Source organism: Trichosurus vulpecula, chromosome 2, assembly GCF_011100635.1.
Source record: "Trichosurus vulpecula isolate mTriVul1 chromosome 2, mTriVul1.pri, whole genome shotgun sequence".
NCBI classification, from domain to species: Eukaryota; Metazoa; Chordata; class Mammalia; order Diprotodontia; family Phalangeridae; genus Trichosurus; species Trichosurus vulpecula.
The window spans coordinates 44,432,792-44,454,392 of record NC_050574.1 but is presented as its reverse complement, the minus strand read 5'-3'; the positions used below and the strand labels follow the sequence as shown (position 1 = coordinate 44,454,392).

At 44.8% G+C, this 21,601-nt stretch overlaps 3 protein-coding genes across 3 annotated transcripts in view; 2 read left to right on the top strand and 1 right to left on the bottom strand.

Annotated features, from left to right (window-relative positions):
• Positions 1-609: 609 nt before the first annotated feature.
• On the top strand, positions 610-3,455 carry NPPB (natriuretic peptide B). Its single transcript, XM_036746348.1, has 3 exons — positions 610-939; positions 1,362-1,632; positions 3,211-3,455. Exons 1-3 carry the CDS (start codon positions 820-822, stop codon positions 3,225-3,227), a joined length of 408 nt encoding a protein of 135 aa, XP_036602243.1. The 5' UTR covers positions 610-819; the 3' UTR covers positions 3,228-3,455.
• Positions 3,456-13,295: 9,840 nt separating this feature from the next.
• On the top strand, positions 13,296-14,953 carry NPPA (natriuretic peptide A). Its single transcript, XM_036747549.1, has 3 exons — positions 13,296-13,478; positions 13,615-13,932; positions 14,693-14,953. Exons 1-3 carry the CDS (start codon positions 13,368-13,370, stop codon positions 14,696-14,698), a joined length of 435 nt encoding a protein of 144 aa, XP_036603444.1. The 5' UTR covers positions 13,296-13,367; the 3' UTR covers positions 14,699-14,953.
• Positions 14,954-17,287: 2,334 nt separating this feature from the next.
• The window catches only part of CLCN6 (chloride voltage-gated channel 6), a 33,769-nt gene continuing 29,455 nt past the window's right edge, over positions 17,288-21,601 (bottom strand). The window contains exon 23 of the mRNA XM_036745264.1: positions 17,288-20,585. Within this exon, the coding sequence (XP_036601159.1) occupies positions 20,505-20,585 (81 nt within the window). The 3' untranslated portion in view covers positions 17,288-20,504. The remainder of the gene's footprint in view (positions 20,586-21,601) is intronic.

Here is a 21,601-nt window from a genome sequence, read left to right as displayed (position 1 = left end):
TGCGTGGGGAGAGGAGGTGGTTGAAAGAGCCGATGATGTGAAGAATTTGGTCTGCTCTAGGTCAGTCTCCCTTTTAGCACTTTTCCTTCCCTCCCCGGAGGGCGTTTTCTCCCAGATACCTTCACTCACCCCATCTCCAGTTAAGTTCCTCTCAATTAACTCTTATAGGACCCTTGAAAGAGGAAACAAGAGGCTTGAGGCTACTGGGAGGCTAGGGGTGTGCTGAGCAGGAGAACTGAGCACCCGCTTCCTAGTCCCACACCTGAGTTCTCTTCTCCCCCTTCCCCGTCCAAGAGAGGAGACTTCATTGTCTGTTGTGCTCGTGTGTGTTGGGGTGGGGTGTCCCCAGGGCTTCCTTGTCCTTGGGAAATTTAGGCGGAAGAGAACAGAAAAGGGAGTGCTTTTCTAGCCCGTTTCTATAAAAGGCCATCCCTCTCTCACCGGTCCCTCACTCCCACCCCTTACATTCAGCTGAGACCCGAGTTAGGAAGAAAAGGCGGGGGGGCCCGGAAGGAGGGGGGCAGTGCAGAGACTGTGTGAGACGGCGGGGGCGCATTCTCGGGCCTTGAGCTCAGCGAGGTCGGAATGTGGCTGATAAATCCGAGATAACCCTGGGACCAGGAAGGGCAGGGGCAAGGCTAGGCAGGGCTCGGCTTCCAGTCACTGGGCATAAATAGCGACTGATCCAGCAAGTACCCAGAGCGAGAAAGCCAGAAGGGCAGAGAGAGAAGCAGCATCGTTGGAGTCAGCGGCGGCAGCAGCAGCAGCAGCAACAGCCCAAGGTTTCTCCTCCGCGCTCCAGCCCACTCCTTCCAAAACATGGACTCCCAGAAAGCTCTGTCCAGCATCTTCCTGCTATTGTTCCTTCTGCATCTCCAGGGCAGTTTTTCTCATCCCCTAGACGGATCTCGCCAGGCCCGGGAGCTGACCGGGGTCCAGGTGAGCACAGCAAATATTCCATGGGTCAGCTGGTAAAAGGGAAACCTAAGTCTGCCTCCCACCCCCAAGCCCTCCCTCCGAGGGTTCTTCAGAAACCCTGGGAAGTGATAGGTAAAGGGCTGGGATTGGGAGCACCAAGGGGAACCTCTGGATGTGTGCGCCGGGGTCCCTATCTCTATTCTCCCTCCCTCCCTTCTAAGGGATTTCCGAAAGAATCAGCAGAGACTGGCAAAGCCTAGAAGCCGCCCAAAGGCAGCAGAATGGCCTCTGAGAAGCAGTCCGAGTAACCCTAGATTTTTAAAGTCTTGTTGGCGGTGCACTGGGCGCCGAGGGGAACTTGGGGAGGGGACGGGAAGAACTGATCTGCAAGGGGGTTCACAATTCTTGCTAATCTGTCCCTTTTACTCCCACCATCCTACCAGGAACTGCTGTACCGACTAAGGGACACAATCTCTGCTCTGGAGGAGCTGGAGACGGCAGAGCCTGAGCCGAGAGAGCAAGAAGAGACCCCGGTGGAAGACTGGGAGAACAGAAAGCCCGAACACCAAGTGATGCCAGACGGCAGCCGAGGCTATAGGGTCCCCACCTTCCAGGCTCTTCGTGGTCTGCAAAGCCCCAAACTGATGCGGGAATCAGGCTGCTTTGGCAGGAGGCTGGACAGAATTGGCTCTCTCAGCAGCCTGGGGTGCAATGGTAAACTGACACCTTTTCCTCTGCCTCCTCTCTCTTCTGGCTTAACATCACCAGGTGGCCCTCACCCCTACCCCACCCCCATACAGTCATACAAGACCTTCTCAAGTAGTCACTCTATCACTTAAACTCTATCTCAATTTCAGACAGTGACCAGGGAACGGAATTGGGGATGGAGGAGTCCTGTGGAGGAACCAAGGTCACAAGAATACCATTCAGAGACACTTAGCATGTCCCCCACCCCCAAGGCTGGAACAAAAGAGAAACGGAGTGAGCTCAGGGGGACTGCTCTGTTTCCTGGGGAACAGCAGAGGCTGTCAACAAAGATGCCAGAGAAGCTACATGGAGAAGGGTGGAGGAATCCCAGAGACATACTCCTGCAGCCACTTTCCTATTTGTTTGGCTTTTAATTTTTCTTCTTTCTTTATGATTAACTGGCCAGCAAGTTTCCCCCACTGGGAGGGCACAAGGTTAATAGGCAGACATATTCAGGAGCTAGAACCCTTTGAAGGAGGACCCCTCTGGCCCCAGAGACCCACTTTCTAGTCTTAGGTCTTTCCCGTTCAAATTTAGAAAAACTCCCTGTTTGTAGCATGGGAATTTCTTTTGGAACAGCAACACTTCCTTATCCTGTGGTTATTTTATTTTATCTTTGCCCTTGTCATGGACCAGTGGAAAGATCCCTGGATACGGAGTCTGGGGACATGAGTTCCAATTCAAGCTCCCCTCCATTTATGACTTTTGGGGCAAGTCACTTGACTTTTCCATGCCTCAGTTTCCTCATCTGAAAAATGAGAGGGTTAGATTCAATGGCCTCTGAGGACCCTTACATCTTTGGATCCATGATTCCACAATCTGGCCAATGAAACATGCTATGATCCCTTTTATTCTTCTCCTTTGTATCTGAGGCCTGTCACTGTCTTCCATTGGCAGGGGCGTTGTTCAGCTCTACTAACAGCCCTTAGGGTTAAATAGGCTGCAATATCCCAATATTTCCATGATCCAGCCATCCAAGCTCCAAGTGTCCCAAATGCTAACTGATTGAGTACTTTTCTGTAATGGCAGCCCCTGTGGGGAAGAAGGGTTCACTCCTCTTCTGCTTCCTAGTCAGGCCTCCATGCTTCTCATAGTTGCAAAGGCAGCAGATGAAATCATTTAGTTGGAGTGTTATTTCCATTTTGCAATTGAGGAAACAGTCTCAGAGAGATTAAAGGAGTTGCAGGAGGCAGTGTGGTTTGGAGGCTAGGACAGGGAAAGGAGAAAAGAAGGGGAGGGAGAAGCAGATTTCACCTGGATGCCAGGAAATACTTGCTTATTATCAGAGCCGGCCTTTGGAAGTGGTGAGTTCTCCTTTACCAGTGGTCTTTAAGTAGAAGCTTGATGACCTTTGTGGGGTGATGGTTCTTGCTTCATTTGAATTAGCCTGTCACTGAGGTGTTTTCCTACTCTGAGAATCTGTGATCCTATGAGATATAAAACAAAACAAAACCCAGAGAGAGAGAAAAAAGAAAAACCTAGATTCTCCTTTAGCTCTGAGCATCCCCCGAATAACTTTACTTCTCTCTTTCTCTCCCCCAACAGTGTCAAGAAGGAATTAAGAAGTCCCAGCCACCTACTTCCTAACATCTAATTCTCACTGAGGCTTTTCCACCCCTCTCAAGATGACTCCTATTTATTTTTATTTATTTATTTATTTGGTTTTTTTATAAGCTGGTTTCTTACTTTTGAGCATGGAAAATTCATGATTAAATAAAATCAGCCTGATGTCTTTTTATTTTGGATCTATTATTCTTGGAGCATTAAAAAAACCCAGCTACTTTCCTCTATGTGCTTGTATTTTATGAGAGTGAATGACCTGGATAGGCCAAGGATGGGACGAAGAACTTCAGTTCAATTCAACTGCCATTTATTAAATGCCTGTTAGATTTAAATCTTGGGGTTACGAAGATAAAAATGAAAGATCCGTTCCTCAAAGGGCTCACCTTCCGCTGGGGAAGAAACCTGTATGCAGATAAATACAGAGCATCTGAATGACTGTAGGGGTAATATGAGGATGTTAACGTCCTAGGATTGGGAAGATCTTAGGGAGCCCATATCATAGGGGGTTTCTAAATGCCCTGGAATCAGCAGAAACATAACCAGTTGAAATTTATTGGAAACTGCTTCAGGGAAGAGGGGGTGGGTTGGGATGGGGAACAAACAAGCTATGTGATGCAATGTTACACACCCGAGGGTTCCTGAAATGCCACCATTGGAGTCATTCCCTTGGCTTTAATGGTTCCAGAAAGCCTTTGTCCAAATGTCAGAGAGTGAAGGGATGATAAAACAGAACTCACTATCCCCCTCTCTCCTTCACCCAAAGCCTTCTCCTCTTTCAGACTTCCCTATTACTGTGGAGGGTACCACCATCCCTTCACCAGGCTCAAAATTAATCATCATCCTGGACCCCTCACTCCCCACTCCTTCCCACCATATCCAATCTGTTGCCAAGTCCTGTCCATTTTACCTTCATAATATATCTAGGACATGTCATCTTCTCTTCTCTGACTCTCACAACCACTTTGGTGCAGACCCTGGTTCCCTCACTCCTGGACAATTAGAATAACTTGCTGGTGAGTCTCTCCCCACTCCAGCCCATCTTCCCTTTGTAAAGTGCTTTACAAACTTTAAAGCTCTACAGAAGTATTGGCTATCCTAAATGGGTCTCTCACTGTCCTCTCCCTGCCCACCTTCCCTTAGTTGCCTCTCCCTTCTCACTCCTTAGACAGCAGGGAGGCTGGCCTCTGTAGAGGCTCTGACTCCCCAGACCTAAAACTTTCCAGATACAGCATAGTATGGTGGAAAGAGCCTGGGTTTGAAAGGACAATGGTTCAAATGCCACTTCTGTCACATAATACCCTGGTCATCTCTGTCACTTCATTTTTGGGGACTCAGTTTCCTCTTCTATAAGATGAGGGAGGTTGGATGATCTCTGAGTCTTCTCCTTCTCTAGCATCCTGTTTCTTCAGTCCACTTGGTAGAAGTGTGAAGCTTAGATATTCAAGTCTTCAATCTCCTTTTAGTGGAACCCATGGTTTGGGTCTTTCCCTTGGACCAAAGATCAAGGACAGCAGACCTCAGAGACACAGGCTGAGTAGAAGGAGAGAGCCATGATTACCATCTTCATGGCCTCCCAAAGTGGTGGAAACACACGACAAAGACAAATAATCAAGCGCAATGGTTCAGCCCAGGTATTCAATCAATCAATCAATATTTATTAATCACCTACTGTGTGTCAGGTACTGAACTAAGTACTGGGGATACAAAAAGAGGCAAAAGACAGTCCCTGCCCTCATGGAGCATACAATCTAATTTGGGAGACAACATGCAAACAAGTATATACAAAGTGAGCTAACTATATACAAGATAAATCAGAAATAATTAAGAGAGAAAGTATGGGTTGGGGAGGTCCTTGAGAAGGGTGGAATGGCAGAGCAACAATCAAATAACTTCCACAGGGCTGATTTTTAAATGGGTCACCACATAATTGCAGCTTGAATCTTGGCTCCCCTAGCTGCCTGCCCTATTACCAGTGTTGTTCAAAAGAGGAGCTGGTAAATTATCTCTCTGGGCTCTTTGCAGCCTTAATCTTCCTGGAAAGAAGATCTAGTTAATGGACCAACAAAAACTGTGTTATCAACAAGCCCTGAGCAAGGGCTTAGCTTTGGATCTGCAGGGGTGAATCCAGCTGGGGATTGTTTTTTGCTGAACATTAAGTGGTGTGGATTTGAAGTAAGATGTGAAGTGGGTTTGCCTGAGTCCTCCCTCTCTTCTAACTGATGCTCAGATTGGGACTTTTTAAAAAGAAATAGTGCCCACGACCTTTCTCCCCTGCTACATCTCTGTTTCTGTTAAATATGATATGTGAAAGAGTCTCATCTCTCAGAACCAAATTGCGTAATTGATAAAATTTGTCTCCCAGGTTTAGTCCTCAGGCCTCTGCTCTTTCTTTACAACACCCTCCTGACCACCATAGAGATATGATTGATTCCCATGATCCCAGCTATCATCTTTGTAAGGAAGACTACAATCTCTATCTCCCCCGCCTCCTATCTCTCTTCTTCACTTTTTTTCCCCTCTCCTCTTCCCTTCTCTCCTCTTCCCTTTTCTCCTCTTCTCTCCCTCCCTCTCCTTTGGTCTCCTCCTCCTCCCTTCTTTTCCCTCCTCTCCCTTCTACTCCTCTCTTCTCTCACCTCCTCTCCCCAGCTCTGTCTCTCCATCTCTCTGTCTCTCTCTCACCTTTTTTTCCTTCTCCTTCCTTGGTTCCCCTCCCTGTCCCCCCTCCTCTAACCCTACATTTTCAAATGTATTTCCACTTAGATGTCACCCTGACACCTCAGATAAAATATGTCCAAAACCAAATTCTTCATCTTGCCTTCAAAGCCAGATTCCCTCTCCCACACTCCTGTCTATGTTAAGGAGTTCTTACCATTTTGTTTGTTTGTTTGGTGGATTCCTTTAGCAGGGTCTGGTGAAGTCTATGAAGCTCTTCTCAGAATTGTATTTTTAGATGCATAAAATGAAATTCAGATGATTACAAGGGCATGTTACATGTGGGGGACATGTAGCATCCAAATAGTCAAACAAATACACAGATGGCAGGTTAAGAACCTCTATACCAAAGGTACCACCTCTCTTCCGGTCACCCAGGTTTAAAACCAGAGGCACACTTGACTCTTTTCTCCCTAGAGTGGTTCAATTGCTAAACCTCATTAATTCCTGACCTGCACTGCTCAAGATCAGGTCTTCCTCTCATCTTCCTAGCCTGTTAAATCTAGGTCTACCCTAGTGGGATGGTGTTCTCCCCACTTCTCTTCTTCAACTCACTACGTACCCCAAGGGCAATGTTATCTTCCTAAAATATAACTTTCATCATTCAAACGTGTAGTATAATGGAGAGAGCATGAAGCCCTGGGCCTAATTAACCAATCGATCAACATTTATTGAGTGTCTACTATGTGCCAGGCACTGTGCTAAGTGCTTTTCAGTCATTTTTCAGTTGTGCCTGACTCTTTGTGAACCTATTTGGGGTTTTCTTGGCATAGATATTGGAGTGGTTTGCCACTTCCTTTTCTGGCTCATTTTACAGATGAAGAAACTGAGGCAAGCGGCGTGAAGTGATTTGCCCAGGATAACACAGCTACTAAGTGTCTGAAGCCAGATTTGAACTCAGGAAGAGAAGTCTTCCTGACTCCAGGCCCAGCACTCTATGCACTATGGCACCACCTAGCTGCCCTGCTAAGTGCTAGAGATACAAAAAGAGGTTAAAAAAACAGTCCCTGCCTTCAAGGTGCTCTCTAGATAGCTAAGCTCTTCTTGCCAGTATGGTGATCTTGTAAATCATTTCACCACTGGACCTCAGTTTCCTCATCCGTAAAACAAAGAAGGGGGAGAAATAGATACTCCCCATGGTCTCTTTCAGGGCTAACTCGTGTCATTCTCTTGCTCAAGAACCAATTGTGTGCACCTTTGGGATCAAGTCCCTAAGACACCCATTCATAGCTTATAGCATTAGAACTGAAAGGGCCCTCACAGTTCACCGAGTCCAACCCCCTAATTTTACAGGAGAAGATTTGCCTAAGGTCATATGGGGTAGTTTTCTCTATAATCCGGCCCCACCCTACTTATCGCTTAATAAAGATATCTTTTTTTCCCCTCTTTTTGGAGGGGGGAAGGTAGGGCAATTGGGGTTAAGTGACTTGCCCAAGGTCACACAGCTAGTAAGTGTGTCAAGTGTCTGAGGCCGGATTTGAACTCAGGTCCTCCTGACTCCAGGGCCGGTGCTCTACTCACTGCGCCACCTAGCTGTGCCTTCCTACTTATCACTTAGAAGCAACTGGATGATGAAGTGGAGACCTGAGTCAAATTCAACCTCAGACACTTACTAGCTGTGTGACCCTTAACCTCAATCTGCCTCAGTTTTCTTAGTTGTACAATGGGGATAAAAATAACACCTACCTCCCAGAATTAAGTGCCTCACAAATCTTTAAACATTATACAAAGGCTAGCTAGTTAGCTACTTATGTAACTTTATTCAACTTCTCCTTCAGGCAGGCCCTATTATTCTTCCCCCCCTTCCCCAAACACATCAAGCTCAAGGTAAGTTTCACTGGAAGGATAAGTATACCTTGGATAAGTAGGGGCAGAATGAAGGGACCAGGCCAAGGAATAAAGCCCTTCTTTAATGGGATATTGAAGAAACCCAGGCTCCAGCTCTCAGCATTTGTAGCTGAAAGATGGGGAAAGATGTTCGAAGCCTCAAGCCTTCTAGAGTTGGACCATCCCTGGCTCTTTTGGTAGCTCTATTTGGTAGCTGCCTTCCCATTTCACCAAAGAAGTGGGTGGTGGGTGGGGGAAGGAATGTATGTAGCCTCTGAATTCTCAACAAAGAGGCTTTGTCCATCTCCCTCCATTCCCCCCATAGGCCACAGCACTCACTTAAACATTCATCAAGGTCTTACTGTGGGCAAAGCACAGTAATTTCTTCCTTAGTCCTGTAGGCGGCGCCACATACCAATTGGAAGCCATGAGGGTATGGTTGGAAAGAGTATCAGATTTAGAGACATCAGAAATGGGCAAAGGTCTCAGTTCTGCCGTTTGATTCAAGCTTTGGACTTACTTCTCTGGACCTCAATTTTCTAACATATGAAGTGGAGATAGTAACACTTCCCTTGTTCACTTCAATGAATAGTTCATAGAATCAAAGAATCTCAGAATTCAGAGGACCCTCATATGCCATCTAGTCTAACACATACCTATTCGGTAAAATGAGTCTGAGGACTGGGTTCAAATCCTGCCTGTATGGCCTTGGGCAAATCACTTACCCTCCATATGACTGAGTTTCCTCAACTATAAAATGAGAGGGAGTTGGACCCAATAGCCTTGAGGTCTCTTCCAGCCCTAAGACTATGATCTCTACACATTCCTGACAAGTAAGTAAGTGGTCATCCAACTTTTGCTCTATTGAGATAGAACTTACCATTTCCCAAGGCAGCCCATTCTGAGAGTCCTCGTTATGAAAGTTTTCCTCTTCTAACAAACCCAGTTCCCTTTCTCTGCAGCTTCCATGCCTGGTCCCACTCCCTGGAACCAAGCAAGATATATCTACTCTCTGCTCCACATGTTGGCCCTTCACACACTTGAAGACCAAGAAGCATTTTGTAAAGTACAAAGTGCTGTAGGGACATGAACTTTTCTTAGTTGGGTTCCATCTATGTGTGATCTTGATGGCCTTTACTATGATAACATTTGCTCCTAAGGAGGAGCTAAGAGCAACTCCAAAGAAGGCAGGAAAGCACTGGATCAATCAGATCTGCCCTCAGACTCATCTTTGCAGTGAATTGTCCTTTGTCCTAGGGCATAAAAGTACAGCTAATCTTTTTCTATTCAGATGCTGGGAGGGAAAGACTAGGCTGATTTCCAAAGCTTTTTGCAATCTCACCCTCTCCTCCTTACAACATGGCTTTTTGAGAATCTCATTGGTCATTAATACACCATATAAGGTTGAATAAAGGCAAGGAAGGGAATAGAAAGCCAAGTCATACCATTCTTCTCCTGGTTGGAAGCCCCAGAAAAATATTTGATGGGTAAGGGGAGGAAATTAAAGCTGATGGATAAAATGCAATTCTAAATCATTCATTTTGAACTTGAAGTCAAGAAGGAAGGAAGGCCAGAATCTAGCATTTATTATATACCTCCTATGAGTCAGACATTATACTATGTGCTTTACAAATAGCTCATCGGATCCTCATAATAACTCTAGGAGGTAAATGCTATTGCTATACAGTTGAGGAAACTAAGGCAGTCAGAGGTTAAGTGACTTGCCCAAGGTCACCCAGCACTGACCCCCCCACCCCCACCCAGGATTATTGTGAGAATCAAATGAGATAACACGTATAAAGGACTACAGGGATTATATCAGCTTTACGAACTATTAAATAAATGGTAATTATTTTGGGGAGAGATAAGGCAAATGCGCAAATAACTACAGTGCACAGGAGAATTTGGTAAGCACATAAGAGAGGTACAAAGTATTCTGAGTGATCCAAGGATTTTTCGGGCTTGAGGTTAGGGAAAGAAGGAAGGCTTCAGGGAGGGGATGGTGTTTGAGGTTGTTCTGGAAGGATGGGGAGGACTGGGGTGAAGCGGGCATCTTCCAGACACAGAGAGTACCGGTGGAGGTGTGTTCGAAACATAGGAAGTCCAGTGAGCCCAGTGTGGCTGGAGTGTGGTATGGGTGAGAAGGGGATTGTATGCGGATCTCGATTATTTGTGATCTCCCTGCTTCTTGTGCTAATGATCAACAGCTGGGCTGTAAATCAAATGTTCATGGTAGCAACGCAGGACAAGCCACTTAATCTTGTTTCAGTTTCTCCATCTGTAAAATTTGGTAACTGGATGAGATAATACCTAAGGTCTACTCCACATATGAATCCAAAAATCCTGTGAAATCTTGATGTCTTTCCATATACTAGCTCTGAGAGAGGAAAGAAGGCTTCAGTAAAAAGAAGGTAGATTCTGAATCTTTTCCTCTGGAACCTTGGACAGTGACTTCTGCCTTTACTGAAGAATGCCCACAAAACAGTTTCGGGGGACGGGGGGCTGGAGCAGTGAGGGAGGAAAGAGGAGACTGCCCTATGAACGAATGTCATTTCTGGTATGCCATTTGCCAAGATAACACCCACATCAGAGGGTTGTCTCGGAAGGGCAAGGACCGGGCAGGCCGACATACTTAGAAAGAATTACTTCTCCGAAACAAAACTTCTTGTCAAACTGGCCTTACTAAAAATAACCTGACATGCACTTATGACTTGAGTCATGCAGCATCATCAGGAGAATGTTGCCTTTGGTCTATCAAATTCTGACTCAAAATGGCTCAGTATTGCATTCTTCATCAATGGGCACCAAGGTGGATAGAGGTGACTTGGAGTCAGGAAGACCTGAATTCAAGTGGGACAGTGGGCAAGTCATTTCACTTTCTCTGCTTCAGATTCCTCTTCTGTAACATGGGGATAATAATAGCCCCTACTTCTCAGGGTTGTGGTGTGGATCAAATGAAGTAACATGTAGAGCACTTCGCAAATCTTAACACATCAAATAAATGCTAGTGATTCTCCTCCTCCTCCTCTTCATCAGCATCTTCCAAAGCCCTGGAATGTTACTGATGGTTATAGTAATTGGATTCAATCTTAATTAGAAAAACATTGGATTTCATGCAGAAACTTGGGGTATTTAGCCTGGAGGAGAGAATAAAGTTCAGGAAGACATGGCAATTATCCTCTGGCATTTGAGGGATCAGTCCTTCTCCTAAGAGCAGAACCAGGAATAGTGGCTGAAAGTTGCATTGGGGCAGATTGAGGTTTGATCCAGGAACATTTAGAGTTGTCTGAAAATGGAATGGACTGCTTCAGGTCTTCAGCTGGACTCTAGAGGATGGCTTTGCAGAGATCACATAAGTGAAGGCTTCTTTTATTCAGGTATGGGTAAGATTAGCTGGCCTCCGAAGTCCCTTCCAAATTTTAGGTTTTGTTACTCCATGATGCAAACAAGCTCACAGTGCCTAATTGACCTGGTCACAGTGTTCCATGAGAAGCAGGGATGGGACAGGATTGAGTCTTCATTTTTTTGGCAGGGCAATTGGGGTTAAGTGACTTGCCCAAAGTCACACAACTAACACAAGTGTCAAGTGTCTGAGGTCACATTTGAACTCAGGTCCTCCTCACTTCAGGGCCGGTGCTCTACTCACTGCACCACCTAGCTGCCCCAGTTCTTCATTTTGTAAATAAATTAGTATCATGGAGAATTTCTCCAAGTCTACTAAAAACTAGGATTAAGAACAGAGTCAACAAGTTGACATGTTTTAGACCATCCATGAAGCATGTAACAATGTGCTAGGTGTGTGAGTACATAATGACTACACAATACCTCCCCTCAGGAGGTTTACAGTCTAAAAAGAAGGTAGGAAAACCCACACAAAGGTAGGCAGCCATTGCAAGAGTGACAGGACTGATGATGGTTAATTTTAGAACATGGCTCATATCAATCAAGGAGAGCTTCCTGAAAGGAGGGGCATTGTGTGGGTTAGACTAGATGATCTCCAAAGTCCCTTCCAACTCAGATTCTGTGATTTGGGCTGCTGGGTAAAAGGTTCTAGATTCCCAAATCCCAATCAAGTGTCCTAAACACATCTCTTGTAAGTTATCCCTCCAAATTAATATTCTTCTTTAAATACACAGTGCTTTGCACACAGTAGGTGATTAATAAGTGCCTACTGAACTAAGGAGGCATAATGGTATGGTGGACTTGGACTCCAGAAGACCTGGGTTCAGATCCTACCTCAGACACTTACTAGCTGTGTGACCCTTGGCAAGTCACTTTACCTGTCTGCCTCAGTTTCCTGATCTACAAAATGAACATATTGGACTCATTGACTTCTAATGCCCTTTCCCATTCTAAATCTATAAGCCTAGGAAGTGCTCATGTCTAGCACAATGCTCAAGAGTTTGTAAAAATTTTATATTCATTGGACCTTATTAGTCTTTGACAGAGAAACTGGGTCCAAAGTTCTGTCACTTGCCTGCACCAACTGATGTGAAGTAGAGAAGCATCTAGGACACTACTAGTATGTGCCACAAAGCCCTCTCCACATTAACCCACCCCATTGACATTTTTTTTCTGGTAAGGCTGGAATTTAGTACCAGCTTCAGACTTCTGATTTGATAGCTTCTAGAATACCACATGGCAATGGAATGATGATGTTGGCTTTCTCTAGGTTCATAATCATCTCCATCAACACCTCACAAGAGGGAAAAGTGATGGAAGAGTAAGGCTATGTGTTGGGGGTGGTGAGTGGGGAATAGCAACTTCAGGAAAATATTCTCTGGTGTTGATATGTGGGAACAGAATGCTTGGGATGTTTCTCCCATGGGGTGTTTCTCACATTCTATCCTTGGTGCTGACTTCAGAGTCTTTATGAAAAAAGAAAACAAAATACCACCTCTGTTTTATTCAACTTCTTGGAACTATAGCCACAGTTGGAAGCCCACATGAAAGAGAAAGAATCTGAATTGAGTGAGAAAGGGTGCAAAATTGCTCCAAGATCCAGGCTTGTTTGTGTCCACTTGAACTCTTTCTCTAGGTTGAAGGCTGCCTGTAATTTCCTTATTTCTTGTCCTTATTTGGACCTCCCTAGCATCCAAGCAACAAGCTTGGGGGGAGATGGGTACTGGCCAGCCATCCTGTTTCCCTAAATTGTTTCCACGGCAAGAAAGCAAAGAATCCTGAGGCATCTTTGTGAGATAATCAAGGATTTTTTTGGTTCCTCTCACACCTTCAAAGTGTGAAACCTCTTGAGCCAAATCAACAAGAATGTGACTCTTGCAGCCTAGGGTTCCTGAGGCAGTGACAACCGTTGAAGTGCAGAAGCCACCTCTACAATGAGGTTGTGACAGTCTGCACTGGACTGATAACTTTAAAAGGACATCTTCTGTTGGCTCCTCGCTCCAGTCCTTTATCACTGCAAGTGACAGAATGGGGAGGGGTACATCCCTTGGGCGGTCTCAGGGTGCTGGAGGGGGATATAAAAAGGCAAAGAGTCAGACTGGGAGGCATAAGAGAACAGGGTCAGAAGACCAAGAGCAGAGAAGAGACAGAAGAGACAGCAAGCATTTGATTGACTGAGGTTGACGACCAATCACAGCATGGGCTCCTTCACTACCATCTCCATCAGCATTCTCCTCCTTTTGACTTTGCAGCTTCAAGGTCGAACCAAAGCCAATCCTGTGTCCAATAATGACCTGGCGGATTTCAAGGTAGGACCAGAGAGAGATACTTTTCAGGGACAACAGCAACCAGGAGTGGCATTTTGGTATGGTGCTGATTTTTTAGTCACTTTCCCCCAATGTAATGAACTCATAAACTCCTCTCTTTGTCCCTTTTTATTTTTAGAATTTGTTGGACCGCCTGGAGGACAAGATACCTTTAGAAGAGGAGGTCATGGCCTCACAAGGACTTAATGAGCAGAATGAAGAGGCTGGGGAAGCACTTAGCCCCCTCTCTTCCTGGAGTGGGGAAGTCAGCCCAGCCCAGCGGGAGGGAGCCTTCAACCGGGGCACTTGGGAGCAATCTGAGAGATCTGCCCTCCTGAAGAATAAGCTTCGGGCACTCTTGACTTCCCCTCGTAGTCTGAGGAGGTCCTCCAGCTGCTTTGGGGGCAGGATTGATAGAATAGGAGCCCAAAGTGGACTTGGCTGCAACAGTTTTAGGGTAAGGAGACCTGGGAATGGGATAGGGAGAAAAGAGACATATGACTATGCTAAAATTCAAGCAGAGGTAGAGGGGTTCACTACCAAGTGAAATCCTCAGCAGATGCAGGGATTAGATTCTTGCTCCCTTTGAAATATATGACTCTCGTCTTTGGGGTTACCTGTAGCTACAGTATATTTAGGAAGCTGTAATAATCATGCTTGATTCTCCAAGGGGGTGAGTATCACCCGATGTACTAGAGAATTAAACTTCCATAAGACCAAATTGTTTTATAATGTGAATGGCTTCTATTTATTTTTCTCTCCAGAGTTATAAAAATTAAAAGGTCAGATATAATGGATTGTTGTTGTTGGTGGTCCTTCATTTTTGAAGAGGACCAATGACATTGCAATTTCAACTAAATAAGGTAAAATAATGGATGATGGGTGATCTTTTTACTTGCTCGTGGAGTGGATTTAAGTGAGGCAGAATTGCACAAAGTTGTTAGCCTCACTTTCTTTTCCAGAGTCACTGAAGTCCAGAATAAAATAGAATGGATACAGATTTCTTTAATCACCCTTTATGGTCTGACTGTCCACTAGCTCTGAAAGTCCAGAGGAGCCACTTTAATATTCTAGGGAAGAGTAGTTTAAGGGATCAAGGATAATGGGTCTTAGTTCTTTGCCCATTTTGTACCTGCCATCCATTCTAATCTCACGTTACCTTCTCTAGGTCATAGAGCCGGGGTATTGCTAACAATATGTCTGCCTTCTCTTTGTAGTTCTGAAGATGATATACAAAGAGGAGAACGTGCGCTGGACCCAGACAGACCCACAGAAGCTTCAAATCCTTTGGGACTTAGGCTTTATTTTGTCCATTTGTTGTCAGCAAATTGGGCTTTGAATGCACTCCTGGTTCAAGCTACTGCTTTCTTTTGCCGTTTCACAGATATAATTTTGAATGTAGACAAAATGGCTTTTGCCCATAAATTAAATCTGAGTTTAAATTTTAAGCAGTTCAAGGACGAATAAACTTCAGCACCATGGACAGAAACAGTCACTGGCTGGTGTAATTCTTTGTTTCCTAGGGGGAAAGACTGGGGGGATTCAGATCTACTCCGACTAGGATATTGTCAGATAGCAAAATTTTCTTTATTTCTTAAAAAGAAATCAATTAGCCGAAGAGTCGCCTCTCACCATATTATCTACGGAGGCAAAGAAAAGCATAATGGCTATTTGTTTAGACTGATTTGAGTGCAGTTTTTCTCCTGTTGTGGCTAATGTAGTTCATACCTCCTAACATTGCATGGTTTTTCCCTTCCCGTGAAAATCTTCCTTATCTATGTTTTATATACAAGTTTTAGGGCACATGTTTCTAATGAAGCGATTCTGGGAGCTAAATAAACATCAGGCATGCTTCATGGAAGCTTGACTGCTGGGGTTGGTCCGGCTTGGCACTATTTTCAGTTATTAGGTAGAGCTAGAATTGAAGGCAGAATAAAACAATAAAAAATGTGTTTCATTTGGGTGCTCTGATCAAGTGTAAATGAGGTTTTAAAAAGACTTACAAACCTCTTGGGTTTAAGATCTAAACTTTAAAATATAATCCCCACTCCCTTGATGGGGGATCTAGGAGGCTGAATTATTAGGCTCTAAAAAGAGTTTGCAGCATACCCTTGAGGAAGGTGCAACTTCATCATGTTCATGGAATCCTTGTAAAATAACAGGAGTTTCTCAAGCAACAGGCATTGCCTGGAGACATGGGTTAGCACGCTTGTTCTCGGCAAGTATGGAAATTTGGAGGAAAAAAAAAAGGGATAAGAACATACAGTAGCCATTAGTCTCAGTGCTGGATGAAAGAGATAGGACAGGGGATGGTGAGCTTTCCTATCCACTTCATCATGAACAGCAGGTGGAAGATCATGAGCCATTATGACTAAGAGGGCCAAGAGCACAGGCTGCTGTCAGGAACATGGCCCTTTCAAGCTCATTATTGAATAGGACACTAACTAGAATTACTGGGAAGCTTACTGCCTCCCAGTGATAATGCTACTTAATGGGAAAAGCACCGCACCGCTTTGGCACAAAGTAGAAAAAGGTCCCGTCTGAAAGGAAGAACTTTAGAGTAATAAAACCCTTGAATAGCTAGCGAGAAGTGGTGGGATTTCCATCCTTGTCATGTGCAACTTGGGCTTGCACATGCCTAAGGAGTCAGTCAGATGATTACCTCCTTGACCTTGGGGACTAGAGAAAGCGTTCTCTATGAAATGAGGTGGTTAGGTGCCATGATCCATAATGTCCTTTCCAACTTTACTGTCCTATCTCCTGATGTCCTTTGCTTTTTTAGGTTTTTCATCTTAGTTTTGTAAGCTGTTGGCTCTGAAGCCATAACCTCCCTCATGATACTTCATCCGGTTTTTCAGATGCCACCAATGAGAGGCCAGAGCAGACACATTCATCTTAGAATTCACACATGTACTTTTGTAATCACGTCTGCCCGAATGAATCCTAGTGTCCACCCCTAGAGACTAATACACCTACACCCGTACTCCCTACCTTTCTCATGCCTTTTGTTTTGATTTTCAGAGGGATACATAGGGAAAATTCCTAAGCCCTTTTGGCTACAGAAAGACAATTAGATTTTTTGAGGTTTGTGATACAGAAAGTAATACATATGGGGGCTGGCCAAGTGGGACACATTTGTAAATACACTACAGTATGTTGTAATTGTGGGACAAATAAAATCTTGGTGTCCTTCTGACTTAGGTCACAAAAAATTCAGTCGTCAATGTGTCCCAGATCTCAGTGTCTCAGAAGCTGGAAGTAGCCAGAAGCCATAAAACTTCAGGAATGATGGGACTAAGAGGGCAGCCTCTTTAAATTGACACAAACAGATTTTCAAATATGAGTACATCCAAAAAGAGCTCCTGGGCCAGATAGAATACATCTGGCAGAGTATCAGCTCTATATAATCCCATCTCATTTGATTCTGTTGTGAAGGCAAACTAGGCCATCTTTTGCTTCAATTTTCACTTAGCCGTTAATCAATGAATGGGTGTTGTTTCAGACCAACTGAGATCTGGGAAAGACCTCAGCTTAAAAAGGCCAAGGTCTCCCACTGCATCTGGAGCCGTCTCCAATCATCCTGATCTGAGCCTTGCCACTGGACTCCAATGACTCTGGAGAAGAGAATGAGGCTGCTGACTCTGCATAGCCCTGCCTCACTTAACACCAATTCACTTGCAAGCAAGACATCACCCTCCTGATGTCATTAGCCCTCTTTGAGAATGAAGGATGGACAACAATCCTAGATTCATAATTTTTATGTACTGACTACAGAGGGAAAAGTTAATTAAAAAGCATCACAGAAACTAGAGTGAAGGACACAGACTAGGACATTTTATTCTTTGACATGTTGTGGTTACAATGAGTACTTCCAAGTGCCAAAAGTTCAAATAAAAATATTTTTTGTACAAATTAAAAAAAATACTATATATACACAACGGAATTAGCTTACGTTATTTTAAAAACGAACAGTGCAAACAAAAAAAAATGTTACCACTGAAATGACTGTTGCAAGGCAATACTGCACATTAACACTGCACAGGTTCTCAGGAGGGGCCCCAAAAGCCCTTTCCCTAAGACTGTCCCATTGATGGGCGCACATCATTGCTTAGATCTGCATCAGAACAGCATCACAGACAGCAATATCCAGAAACACAATTTCTTTTAGCTATCAGCTCTAAGTCAGAAACTGTTAGTTAAAATAAGCAAATGAGCTGATTAGGTCTTCAGCCAGAGAGTGTGGCTTCATTATCTGTCTCCTTTCATGTTGAGTGAGAGAAAACCTTGGATGTGGGGAATCTTGGAATGTCACGTTAGGGATAAAAGCCAAAGAATAATCCTCTTACACTGTGGTACTTATGTAAAGGTGCCAGTCCACACAGCCCGCAGTGCCTGGAAGCTGTGTTGAAGGTGTAAAATGCTGGTTTCTTCCACAGAGCAGATGCCTGATGGGGACTTGAAGCAGTGAGGTTCACATTCCCTCTCTTGGAGGTGGAGAAGCTGTTGCCTTCAGGCTTTCAAAAAGAGGATGATACAGAGACACAAAGTCAGGAAAAAGAACGTAGGGCCCCAGAGGGCTCTGGCATTCTCCATGAAGAATGATCTGGGGTGCTCTGGTCTTGGTTAGCTCTGACTCCACCATCGTTTGCTTTTAGGACACAGTGATTGCAGAAAAACCTTTCCTGGTGGTGTTTGATCACACACTCTGACAGTCTGTGCACTGGGATTGGAAATTGCCTGGAGTAGCCTCAAGACATGGCCATATGGATTTGCTGTCCAGATGAGAAGACAGACTTAAAGGAGAACCTGTCATGTCAGCTGTGAGAGGTAGATGGGAAAGAAAAACATGAGGGCAAAACTCCTGTTCAATAGAGTGCAATTCTCCTCGCTTGTGCAGTCGTTGTAGTGCAATAGGTTTCCAAAGCTCTTAGTAAATCTTAATGAGATTTTGAAAAAAGAAAAGGATGAAAAAAGAAAATGAAAACTAGTATGTTACTACAGCATCTGGACTCTCACATGTTAAAGGGGTGTTGGCCACAACAGTTAGCTGAATTCACAATCAATCAGACGGAGATACCCCATTTAAAGGGATCCGGCATTTTGGTCCTAGAAATTTCCTGGATGATGGGGAATTTCTTCTCCACTGCACCCAGAAAAAAATGAGTAATTTAGAAACAAGTTATAGTAATTTTGGTCAAAGTGATAAAGAACCTTGGGCAGAGTGAATCCAAGTCAGATGCACAAGATTCTCAAGAGCATCCTGCTCTTGAGGGAAATTTATTTTCAAATGTGCTGATTTTAAGGAAAGAACTACGAGCCAGGGCTGACCCCACTTCCCAAACTGGAGCAATGTCTGACCATCTGAACCTCAGTCCACACCTCCAGAGAAGTGATGGAGGGAGAGAGAAGCTGAAGCAAGCCTTCAGCTCACCTTCAAGGGAGGAGGAAAACACTAAAATACCAGAGGATGCCATTCATGATACCGTGAATCAAAGAGAAGATAAGTATCAAGTGGGCAGTTAGATCAGAAGATGGCTGAAAGGCAGCAGGAGAGGTTCCAGCCACCAGGGGCTGATTTCCTCAGGTGCACTGCTCCAAGAAGGTGCAGCTGCAATGGAACTGGAATAAGTAACAGCCACCAGAGGAGATGAGGCTGCCTGCTGTGTATAATGCCTTTAACCCAGAGCCTAAAGGAGAAGCTAAAGTCTATGCGCTGTCAGGGAGGGGAGAAGTCTGGGTGACCTCCATCTACCTGTGCTGCCAGCAGAACTCAGGGGAGAGTGTGAGCATGGCTGGGGAGGACGTGGCAGGGGCACATCTGATCCAGAGCCCCTCAGCCCTCAGTGGGAGGATGAGAAGTGCCCAGCAGCACAAATTAGGTCTCGCCTTTCATTTCTCTGACTCTGTACACACCTAAGAGCGGTCAGGAGTTAAAGCACTAGCCCATCTAGGTAATGTCTGCCACTGTGTAAAAATCCGACATAATTTCAGACTCAAGTGAGACAATCTGACCCAAGGGTGCCCTGTTCTCAGCTAACTTTGGGTGATGCTAAATTCCTTTGGGCTGCTTCACCAAGAAATCTGGTGGAGCTAAAGATGCTTTTGCTTAGTTATCTTTGAAGAGGAAAAAGGGTGAGAGAATCCCATCTACTAGCTTCACATAGGCAGGGCAAGACAAAATCATAAAAGGGCCAAAGGCAACTGGAAACATGGAGGGTGGAGGTGAACTGCAAGATGGATGTGAAGGGAGAAGCTCCGCCCCTAAACTGACTCCCTGCTGAGGGCGTGCATACATTTACATCCTCCCTGTGAAATTAAACCCTTTCTAACACCAGGACTAAGGTTCTAATTCACTGTGCTTCTGGAATGTGCTAGCAACAAACACAAGCCCAAGGACCACAGAACACTTGCTGACTCCAAGAAAGCATGAAAGTGGTCTTTAAAAATTAAAGAGATGACCAAGTTAAGAATTACATATTGAGAAGGAATTTCTGTAAGGTTCTCACTTTCTCAAATTAGTAATTCATTTAATTTTATAGCTGGCAGTACTACAGTGCCTGCCGAAGCCCAACTCCCCTTTCCTCAACTAAGGCATCGGCTGCAGAAGGAAAGCTGCAATGAGGAGTGCATGGGATGAAATGCTCTAAGCTTCCTCCTCTAGTGAGTAGGACATGGCTCATCAGGGATTGATTTGAACCTCTGGTCCCCAGGCAGAGTTGAAGGAAGAGCCAGGGGCCTGTGCAAACATCTGATGGTGAGGAGGAAAGCAAGAGGGGCATGAGAAGGTACCAGGCAGGGGGAAGGCTCTCTGCTAGGCAGCATCTCTGCTGCTATCTAAAACCCCTCACATCTATGACCAGCACAATGTTGGACAATTCCAGCTTTGCGTGCACGTGGGTAAAACCAACTGGTGAATCCTCCATGCCCTGGGAAGAGCGGAGGTCCAGGGCAGAATGTGAAGGAGTCACCCCGTGGCTCTCCCCAGGAGAGGAAGGGCTGCCTTGGAGTTGGTGACTGAGTCGGTGGGGGTCACATGGTCTGATAGTGCTGTCTTAGTCTTCCTTGGAGAAATTCATAGGTCAAGTTGTGCCGGGTAATAATCCCAACAATCTAGTGAGAAAACAAAAAAAGACCAAAAGTCATTTGTGAGGAATTTAGAGATAAGTTTATAAAAATGACAATAGTTTGCTCTGCCAGAATAACCTGGTGAAGAGAAAGTTGCTGCTGCTGCCACTAATACTGATTATAGCACTGTATACTTGTTTGCATTGTACAGTTTCCAATATGCTTCATTTCATCTGATCCCTAATCTTCTCTGATAATTAAATGCTTTTTTATAATAATGACAGCAGTCTGAAGAAATACCCATTTCATGTTTTACACGATTACACACGTATAACCTACATCTGATTGCTTATGGCCTCAGGAAGGGGGGAAGGGAGGAAGGAATAGAATTGGGAACTCAAAACTTTAAAAAAAAACATTAAACACGTAACTGGGGAAAAATAAAATACATTTAAAAATAATAAAAACCATTTAAAAAGAAATACTCATTTCAGGAAATGTCCAGTTTCTAGACAAAGAAATCAAAGATAATCCTGTAAGTCTTTGGTCTCCTTAGTAGATACTTAATAAATATTTATGGATTGAGCAGATTTCCAACAGCTCCACTGGTAGCCAGGACTGACATACCCTCCTGCCCTGTGCCAGCCTCATTCTAGCTGGTTTTTACTACCTCCTCCTATCACTGCACCCACACAAGAACAGCTGCCAACGGACGGAAAGCCTTGGTATTAAGCAACAAGGACAGCAGGTGCATCTCTGAGAAACACAAGAGCATTGGAGAGGGAATTCTCCCTTACATATGGCTGTGGGAGACAGGCTTGGGGCAAGGATTAAGAAGATGCTTGGGTCAACAAAGAGTGACAGGCTGAGTCTGAAAGAAGAGGCCCCAACTGTCCCTAATGAATGAGAAACAAGACTTTAACACAGGAATTATCTCTTGTGGTCCCTGTCTGATGGCTGCTGTTGGTATGAAGCTGGGGACGCCTGCTGGCCACACGTGGTAAGGTTGGCTGATGCTGGTGGTCCCCACCTCCGGCCCCATGGCCACCAGCCTAGACTGC